This window comes from Lepidochelys kempii, chromosome 13 (assembly GCF_965140265.1).
Source record: "Lepidochelys kempii isolate rLepKem1 chromosome 13, rLepKem1.hap2, whole genome shotgun sequence".
Lineage (NCBI taxonomy): Eukaryota > Metazoa > Chordata > Testudines > Cheloniidae > Lepidochelys > Lepidochelys kempii.
In genome coordinates this window covers 35,850,085-35,860,242 of record NC_133268.1, presented here as the reverse complement: position 1 = coordinate 35,860,242, position 10,158 = coordinate 35,850,085, and the positions used below count along the sequence as shown (strand labels likewise).

General features: G+C 43.5%; 1 protein-coding gene across 1 annotated transcript; it reads right to left on the bottom strand.

The window, feature by feature from the left end:
- Positions 1 to 1,229: 1,229 nt before the first annotated feature.
- On the bottom strand, positions 1,230 to 2,018 carry LOC140896736 (olfactory receptor 6Q1-like; the record flags this gene model as incomplete). The annotated part of the gene is given in 1 exon segment (XM_073308784.1): positions 1,230 to 2,018. A coding segment is annotated over 1 exon segment (789 nt), but the record flags the coding sequence as incomplete, so codon positions are not given.
- Between the last annotated feature and the right edge of the window lie 8,140 nt (positions 2,019 to 10,158).

The following is a 10,158-nucleotide window of genomic DNA, read 5'->3' as shown; positions in this document are numbered from 1 at the left end:
CCCCAAAATCCTCCCAACCCTTTCACCCCACTTCCTGGGGAAGGTTTGGTAAAAATCCTCACCAATTTACATAGGTGACCACAGACCCAAACCCTTGGATCTTAGAACAATGAAAAAGCATTCAGTTTCCTTACAAGAAGCCTTTTAATAGAAGTAAAAAAGAATCACCTCTGTAAAATCAGGATGGTAAATACCTTACAGGGTAATTAGATTCAAAACATAGAGAATCCCTCTAGGCAAAACTTTAAGTTACAAAAAAAACACACAGACAGAAATATTCATTCTGTTCAGCACAGCTATTTTCTCAGCCATTTAAAGAAATCATAATCTAACACATACCTAGCTAGATTACTTACCAAGTTCTAAGACTCCATTCCTGTTCTGTCCCCGGCCAAAGCATCACACAGACAGACAAAGACCCTTTGTTTTTCTCCCTCCTCCCAGCTTTTGAAAGTATCTTGTCTCCTTATTGGTCATTTTGGTGCCAGCAGGTGCCAGTGAGGTTACCTTTAGCTTCTTAACCCTTTACAGGTGAAAGGATTTTTCCTCTGGCCGGGAGAGATTTTAAAGGGGTTTACCCTTCCCTTTATATTTATGACACCATTATACTAACAAACCCATCTGACTGGGCAGAAACAACACACACAGTGTCTTTGTCCTTTGTTCACACATGATAGTATAAGATATAGGAGTATCAAAAAGTCAAACCCAAAATTCTATCCCAGGCTCACAAACAGGCCTATATACTAACACACAGGATCCCACTGCCGGAGAGGTGATGGCAAGAGGGCCGTAAACTAGAGGGGTACAGCCTGAGAGACCAGAGAGCGGTCAAAGGTGAAGCCATGGTGAACTTTTTGCAAATGAAACTCTCTGTAAAATGTAATTGCAGATAGAATAATTTGGTTAGGATGCCCAGAGTAAAGCTTCACATCTTGCAAAAAATTACAATAAGAACTTTAATGGACAATGGGAGGCAGGACCGCATATTTACCTGAAAAAAACTGGCACCTTCTAACTGCCATTTGGGTCACTACTTATTCCAGGGGAAGGACACTCTCTACTCAGCAATCCATGCTACTCACTGCAGCACAATGTCCCCTGATACTATTCTGGGCATTGGAGTAAAATCTGTTGGGTAGAGGAAAGTGCATTCTACTGAGCCACCCACTCTGCTCACAGTAGCACAGCGCCTCCCTAGTGCTGCCCTATGGTAATCAGGGCTTTTCTCAGAGACTTTTCATTTCCCTGTTCCTGAGACTATAAACCATGGGATTTATCAAGGGGGTGACCACTGTATAAAACACCGACACTACTTTGCCTAGGTTGAAGGACTGATTGACCCCTGGCCGGACATACATGAAAATAATGGTCCCATAATAGATGGAAACCACAGTGAGGTGGGATGCACAGGTGGAGAAGGGCTTCTTCCACTCCTTGCCTGAAGATATCTTGAGGAGCGCACCCACAATGTGAACATAAGAAGCTATGGTGAACGTGAAGGAGCACAGGATCACAATAGAGGTGAACGTGTATCCAGCCACTTCCTGGATATAGGTGTCGGCACAGGAGAGTCAGAAGAGCGGGTCTGCATCACAGAAGAAATGGTCTATCTTGTCAGGGCCACAGAAGGGGAGCTTGGAAATCATGAGGGTAGGCAGCAAGGGGGAGAGGAAGCCAAAGACCCAACAGGCAATGGCCAGGTTGAGAGAGAGCCTGTGGTTCATGAGACCGCTGTACTGCAATGGATTACATATGGCCAAGTATCGATCATAGGCCATGGCGGCCAAAAGGAAGCATTCAGTGGCCCCTAGAGAGAAGAAGTAATATTGAGCAATGCAGCCAACCACAGTGATGCTGGGTCTCCTGGACAGGAAATTGGAGAGCATCTTTGGGACAGTGACTGAAGTGTAGAAGACCTCCAGGCAGGACAAGTTGCAGAGGAAAAAGTACAGAGGTGTGTGGAGTTGACGATTCCACAGTGTCAATGCAACAATGAGGGAATTCGCAACCAGGAATGTGGTTTAGATGGTTAGAAAGACCAAGAATAGGGACATCTTCACCACCCATTGACTAGTGAATCCCAGTAACATGAATTCTCTCACCACTGTCTGGTTGTTCTGTTCCATGTCTCCATTATTCCTGAAACCTGAGAGATGCACAGAATCACAGAAGTTAGACATATGGTGGTTCAAATACTATCTCAGCCATAAGTTATCGGAAGAGAAAGAGAGGGAGAGATAAAGAGAGAGAGAGATGTCATTCTGGTTTCAATATTTTTATAGATAACATGATTAAAAACAGTATCAGAATTGTAACTGATTTTTTTTGTTTACTGAAAAATGGGGCTGTGGTAAATGAAAATTAGCAAATACTATAAATACATATTATGAATAAAAGGGTATGTTGAGCTAGGCAACCTTAGTCTGACATAAATCGTGGGCAAAATAAATGAAAGACTGGTACAGATTTAAACTGATAAAGAATTAGAGGGTAGGAATATAATTAAAATGGATGTAATTCAAACAAAGTGTGTTTTAATACAGCCAAATGTAATGCTATACAACTAGGAACAAGGATTGCAGGCTAGACCTACAGAACAGAGGACTGTATCATGGAAAGCAGTGACTCTGAAAAGGATATAGTTGTTGTAGTAAGATGAGGCCCTGAAAAATGAACCCTTGGTATCAGAAGCCCGGTATGAGACCTAAGGCCTGAGCTAAAGTAATGGTCAAGACTTTGCTGACATAAAGCAAAGTTAAGCTGTGAGCCAGAGGCAGGCCCTGCTCACAGAAGCTGGCAAGAAAAGGGCTGATGTTGCATAAAGATATGCTGTTGCATAAACATATATCTAAAGTGTATTAGATATTAGAGCCATACACAAATGGTACAAGAACATTCTTATACCATTCACATAGATAACAAGGACAAGGGCAAAAGGCTAGTATGATGGATAGAGTTGTTTTGTTTGAACCAACATGTACAAGGTGAGAGGTGGCACCTTACTGCGTAGAAGGGTGGTGCATTGTTACGTAGAGGGGTTGCACCTCAGTACGTCAGGAGTGTTATGTAATTTGTTTGTATCTGTGTATAAGAATACATCCCTGGGGCAGTGTCTCCATCTGGCCTAGAAGGCAGTGGAAAGTCCCACCACTGACTGAACTGAGTCCATTGCCAGGCGACACATATTCGTAGTATGTCCTGTAGACTCTATAGGGAACTATTACTGTACTTCGTTGTACAATAAACCTGGCCGACATTCCTTCGTAGCTTACTAGAGTCTGTGGTGATTGGGGGTTCTCTCGGGGTCTGCTGTGATAGCTATCTGCACAGAGCTGGGGCAGCACACAGAGGGAACATGCAGGCAGCCGACTGCTATCATCATCGAACAAGAGCAGAGCACCACACCGGTAGCTACTGACAACAGGTGTCATAGTGAACAAACTACCGAACATGAACACCCAATGTGACCCTGTGGTAAAAAACAGGATAAATGTCAGTTTTGGATGTACAAACAGGGGAGTAGTGAGTCGGAGCAGGGAAGTGATTTTACCCCTTTATATGGCACTGTTAAGATTGATACTGGAATACTACATCCAGATCTCATGTTCACAGTTGAAAAGGATGTTGAAAAACTGGAGAAGATGCAGAAAAGAGTCCAAGAAAGTGCCGCAAGGGCTGGAGATAATACCTTACAGAGAAAGAAGTAATGAACTCTGTCGGCTGAGCTTATCCAAAAGATTGAGAGGTGACCTTATTATGATATTTAGGTACTTTCACAGGAAAAAAATACTGAGTATTTAAGGCCTTTTTAAATTAGCAGAGAGAGGCAGAACAAGAACCAATGGCCAGAAGCTGAAGCCAGACAAAGTCACATTAGAAAGTAGGCACCACTTTTTTAACATGCAGCGGGTGACTGTTCTCAGGGCACCCAAGACCGTGAGTCACCTTGTAACTCCCTGTCCCCACTGACAGTGAGTCTTTCTTGTGATAACTGGGTGGCAGCTCCTGGACATTGACAGAACTTCAGTCACTAAAGTGCTCTCCCCTGGTCTATGCCAGCCGTTCTGTCACCAGGCAGGCTAACGCTAGGTGCACCGCAATTCCCAAATCCCATTGAATCATTCCTCGGTGATATCCTGCTGCTGACACTGGCTACTCACAGAAATTCCAGATCCTCTGCCCCCGGAGGTGCAGTGTACCGCAGTTTACCAGTTTTGTCTTAAACCACTGTTCCCATAACCCCCACATAACAAACAAAGAGTAGATTTATTTAAGAAGGATTGATGATTTAACTAGAAACAAGAGGGTGTGGTGGAAACAAATGGCCACAGTGGAAAACAAAATCATAAAACACAAACCTGGGTCTACAGTTATTATTAATGACTTATCCTATCTAATGAAGTAGATTTCCCACAATGTTCAGTCCATTGCAGAGCTGGCTGGTTTCTCAATAACCAGGATCCAAATGTTCATGAAACATGGGGTTGTCCTCAGTGTATGGAAGAAGAGTGCCTTTCCCTATAGTCCATTATACTGAAAACAGCCTTTTGTTTCTATTCACAGGCAGAGCGAACCCCTGCCTTGTTGAAGAGTTTCTAACCTAGCTTTAAGTAGTTTGGATTATTTGGCTGTTGTCTCTGATAGTTTTCCATTGACTGAGGCAAGGGTAGACAACAGAAACTCACATTTCCCCAGAAATTATCTAAGGAGGGATGACAAACCTCCTTTTGCTTGAAGGGGTCTTCACTAAGATACATCACCTCCTGGTGATTAATTTCTACTCTAAGTCCATAAGGCAGACTTTCTATATCAATACATTATTCTTTAAATATTACCAATACATTTATCTTGCACTGATTATGAGTTTGACAAGTCATGAGCTTTCTGCAGATATCTGACATGTTACTCTTCATGGAAAAATATCCTGTAAGACATGTTTTTGGTATAGTGAATTTGAAAGGTCTCAGGTGAGAACTTTTTGCAAAGAACAGGAGACCCTCTGGGCCAGAGAGGGTGATTAACCACTGGAAAAAGATATTAAAGGAAATGGTGGATTCTTTGGGCTAGTCTACACTAAAGGGTTAGTTTGAACTATCTATATTACTCAGAGCTGTGAAAAATGTCACCCTTGTACAACAAAGTTAATTCAACCTAAGCCCCGGTATAGACATTGCTAAGTTGACAGAAGAATTCTTCCATAGACCTAGCTACTGCCTCTCGGAGAGCTGAATTCACTACAGTGACAGAAGACTCCTTGACATTGGATCCTGGGAACTACAAGCCAGTCAGCTTCACCTCAGTCCCTGGAAAAATCATGGAGCAGGTCCTCAAGGAATCAATTCTGAAGCACTTAGAGGAGAGGAAAGTGATCAGGAACAGTCAGCATGGATTCACCAAGGGCAAGTCATGCCTGACTAATCAAATTGCCTTCTATGATGAGATAACTGGCTCTGTGGATGAGGGGAAAGCAGTGGACGTGTTGTTCCTTGACTTTAGCAAAGCTTTTGACATGGTCTCCCACAGTGTTCTTACCAACAAGTTAAAGAAGTATGGGCTGGATGAATGGACTATAAGGTGGATAGAAAGTTGGCTAGATTGTCGGGCTCAATGGGTAGTGATCAATGGCTCCATGTCTAGTTGGCAGCCGGTATCAAGTGGCGTGCCCCAAGGGTCGGTCCTGGGGCCGGTTTTGTTCAATATCTTCATAAATGATCTGGAGGATGTTGTGGATTGCACCCTCAGCAAGTTTGCAGATGACACTAAACTGGGAGGAGAGGTAGATACACTGGAGGGTAGGGATAGGATCCAGAAGGCCCTAGCCAAATTAGAGGATTGGGCCAAAAGAAATCTGATGAGGTTCAACAAGGACAAGTGCAGAGTCCTGCACTTAGGACGGAAGAATCCAATGCACCGCTACAGACTAGGGACCGAATGGCTAGGCAACAGTTCTGCAGAAAAGGACCTAGGGGTTACAGTGGACGAGAAGCTGGATATGAGTCAACAGTGTGCCCTTGTTGCCAAGAAGGCCAATGGCATTTTGGGATGTATAAGTAGGGATATTGCCAGCAGATCAAGGGACGTGATCGTTCCCCTCTATTCGACATTGGTGAAGCCTCATCTGGAGTACTGTGTCCAGTTTTGGACCCGACACCACAAGAAGGATGTGGAAAAATTGGAAAACATCCAGCGGAGGGCAACAAAAATGATTAGGGGACTGGAACACATGAGTTATGAGGAGAGGCTGAGGGAACTGGGATTGTTTAGTCTGCGAAAGAGAAGAATGAGGGGGGATTTGATAGCTGCTTTCAACTACCTGAAAGGGGGTTCCAAAGAGGATGGCTCTAGACTGTTCTCAGTGGTAGCTGATGACAGAACAAGGAGTAATGGTCTCAAGTTGCAGTGGGGAGGTTTTGGTTGGATATTAGGAAAAATCTTTTTCACTAGGAGGGTGGTGAAGCACTGGAATGTGTTACCTAGGGAGGTGGTAGAATCTCCTTCCTTAGAAGTTTTTAAGGTCAGGCTTGACAAAGCCCTGGCTGAGGTGATTTAGTTGGGGATTGGTCCTGCTTTGAGCAGGGGGTTGGACTAGATGACCTCCTGAGGTCCCTTCCAACCCTGATATTCTATGATTCTATGATATATAAAGGCAGAGTCCCGCAAGAAGGGTTACAGTGTTGGAATATGTGAAGAAGCTATTCTGGGGATCAGGTGAATGGAAATAAACCATTGTACCTTTGAATGAGGTTTTAAAAGACCCTGGGATACGTGAGTATGGATGAGTGGCTGCAGATCACTAGTTCATCGGCGGTAGAATTTTGAAATGTTGAAGAGACTTGTACTCCTAAATCACTTAGGGACAGATTTTTAAAGATATTTAGATGCCAAGTGAGATTTTCTAAAGCACCTAGGTACCTAAAACTTTAGGTGCCTTGGTAACTTTTGAAAATTCTACTCGGAATCTACTTACCTTTAAAAATCTGGCCTTTGAGTACTTTGTGAAATCCCATCCTGGCTGACTAGGCAAGCAAGCAAGAAAGAAATAGATAGGTAGATAGATACTGATATTGTCCTTTACAAGGTGGCTAAACTTGGCTAAACTTTTAACCGTCTGTTGAATACACTTTATTAACATGGACGGGCTTCTTCTTAATGACTGCGCTGATGATTTGCCAGGTCATAAGTAGAACAATTATGAATTCAAGACCTCTCAAGATTACGCTCACTGCCAGGCAAAATGTAAAATGTAAATGTAATGTAAAACAATAAATAGACGCAAAACATAAAAGAAACTCACCTGGTGACAACAGGAAGTGAAATGTTAATACTCGTCCTTCAGTATTCTGAAACGTTGAATGAGAGATGAAGAAACTAATTCCATCTGTTTCTCTCTCTCTCTCTCTCCACCTAGTTTGTCTACATAAGTAAATGAGAAACTCTTTTCCCTGAAAAGACATTAAGGCATTTTATTGGAAATTGATCTAAATTTTGTATATATATCTCACATCTGACCAAGGGGGCAGGTCTATCTGACACAAATGCTCCCAACCAATTCATTGGAGTATGTTTGTTTCTTTTGGGACATGGTCTCTGAACCTCATCTTTTCATCCTGTTAGTTTAATTGGAGAGAAATTACGTAAAAGCAAACAAGTAAATTGTTTTCTGCTCTAATCGGAATAGATCAGTTTTATATAAATCTTGTAGGGGAAGAATGGGTGATGGAACAGCTAGAGTATGAGAAGTTTTGTGAATTTTGTAGTTTGAACTGAAAAAACAAATTCCTACAAGATATTTGTGATAAGTTTACTTCAGATCTGTTTGTGTTCAATTTCCATGACCATGTCTATCTTAATAGATGTTCAGCACCTAGAACAAACTGACCCCAAATATGATTGGGACTCTGGATGCTATCAGGCCTAGAAATATTAAAAGAGAATGATACTGACTGGGCCAGATTGGATAATCAAAAATGTGGATAATCCTGAGAATGGGAAAGCATGAGGCTGCAGCATAGGTGCTGGAACTAGGGGTGATGGGGGAGCCGCTGTACCTCCTGGCTTGAAGTGGTTTCCATCCTGTACAGCGTTTACAGTTTGGTTCAATGGCTCTCAGCACCCCCACTATAAATATTGTTCCAGCAGCCCTGGGCTGCGGTGCCATCCAGCGGACACAGGAGATATTGCCCACTTCTGGACCTGTGTGCATTGGTTGTTCAGTTAATATGGAGAGCTGGATAATGGAGGGTCGTAAAAATGGGGTTCTGCTCTGGATCCATCAATGGTTATTAACCAAGATGGTCAAGGGATGTAAACTCATGCTTGTGATGACCTTAACCTTTCACTGCCAGAAGCCAGGAAGGAAAGACAGAGGTGGATCTCTCCACAGTAGTTCTGTTCTGTACACTTTTCCTGAAGCTCTGGAACTGGCCACTGTTGGAGACAGGATATTAGGTTACATGGACCATTGGTCTGATCCTTTATGGCAGTTTTTATGTTCTTATGTCCAGTCAGTTCTGGTGTCCGCAATTCAAGAAGGATGTTTGATAAACTGGAGAGGTTACAGAGAAGAGCCACAAGAATGGTTAAAGACAGTCCTATCTTACCATCCCCTCCATAAACTTATCAAGCTCATTCTTGAAACAAGTTGGTTTTTTTTTTGCCCCCACTGCTCCCCATGGAAGGCTCTCCCAGAACTTCACTCTTCTGATGGTTAGAAACCTTTGTCTAATTTCAAGCCTAAGCTTGTGGATGGTCTGTTTATATCCATTTGTTCTTGTGTCCACATAGGTGCTTAATTTAAATAACTCCTCTCCCTCCCTGATATTTATCCCTCCTATGTATTTATACAGAGCAATCTTATCTCCCCTCAGCCCTCATTTGGTTTGGCTAAACAAACCACACTCTTTGAGTGTCCTCTCATAAAGTAGATTTTCCATTCCTTGGATCACCCTAGTAGCCCTCCTCTGCAACTTACCTACACTCTCATGAGCTCCCTGTGTGTCACCCTCCCATCCCCCTCTATTTCAAGGATTACCTGCATCAACCATAGACTTTTGTCCACAATTTTGTTTGTTCCTCCTCCCCACAATCCAGGGTCCCTATTTTGTACCCCCAAGCCAGAGGTCCCATGTGATCTTCTTTTTCCCCATGAGCCCCTCATTTTCCACTGCCCCCATACCATTGTCTTCTATTGTCCTCCTGTGCCAGACGATCTATGTCCCTCCCCATTACCCTCTTATGCCTCAGGCCAAGAACACTGTATTCCCTCTTTCTTCCCCATCTCCAGATACCATGGTTATACATTCTTCCCCCCATTTCAGGGGCTCTCTCTGCCCCCATTTCCTCCTTCCCTCATACCAGGGTCCCCTAATCCCCACCCCCCACGTGATGATTCTTGGAATACACAGGACTGTGAGTCACTATGTTAGCCCCCAACACACACACACACCACCTCTAGCCAGAGGGAGACTTGTCTCTGCTTCTCTGGGTATCAGCTCCCTGCCACCATCACCAGTCAGCCACCCAAACATTCTCTTTTCTTGGCAATGCTAAGCCTCACTTTGCTTTACAAGTTAGCAGTAGGTGCACCTAGCTCCTGAGCCCCTCTGAAGCATTTCCCTGTAGTGTCCAGAGCCTTATCCAATGAACACTCATAGAAATACCCAAGGCAACAGTATACACACCAGCTTATATGATGCAACTCAGGATCAGCAGCTAACTCAATATCACAGAACTGAGACATATTTATAGTGAATCATAGAATCATAGAAGATTAGGGTTGGAAGAGACCTCAGGAGGTCATCTAGTCCAACCCCCTGGTCAAAGCAGGACCAACCCCAACTAAATCATCCCAGCCAGGGCTTTGTCAAAGCGGGCCTTAAAAGCCTCTAAGGATTCCAACACCTCCCTAGATCACCACCATCCTAGTGAAATAGTTTTTTCTAATATCCAACCTAGACCTCCCGCACTCCAACTTGCGCCTGTTGCTCCTTGTTCTGACATCTGCCACCACTGAGAACAGCTGAGCTCCATCCTCTTTGGAATCCCCCTTCAGGTAGTTGAAGGCTGCTAGCAAATCCCCCCTCACTCTTCTCTTCTGTAGTTAAATAAGCCCATTTCCCTGACTAAATAAAGCCGAATAAAGCCCATTTCTCCTCA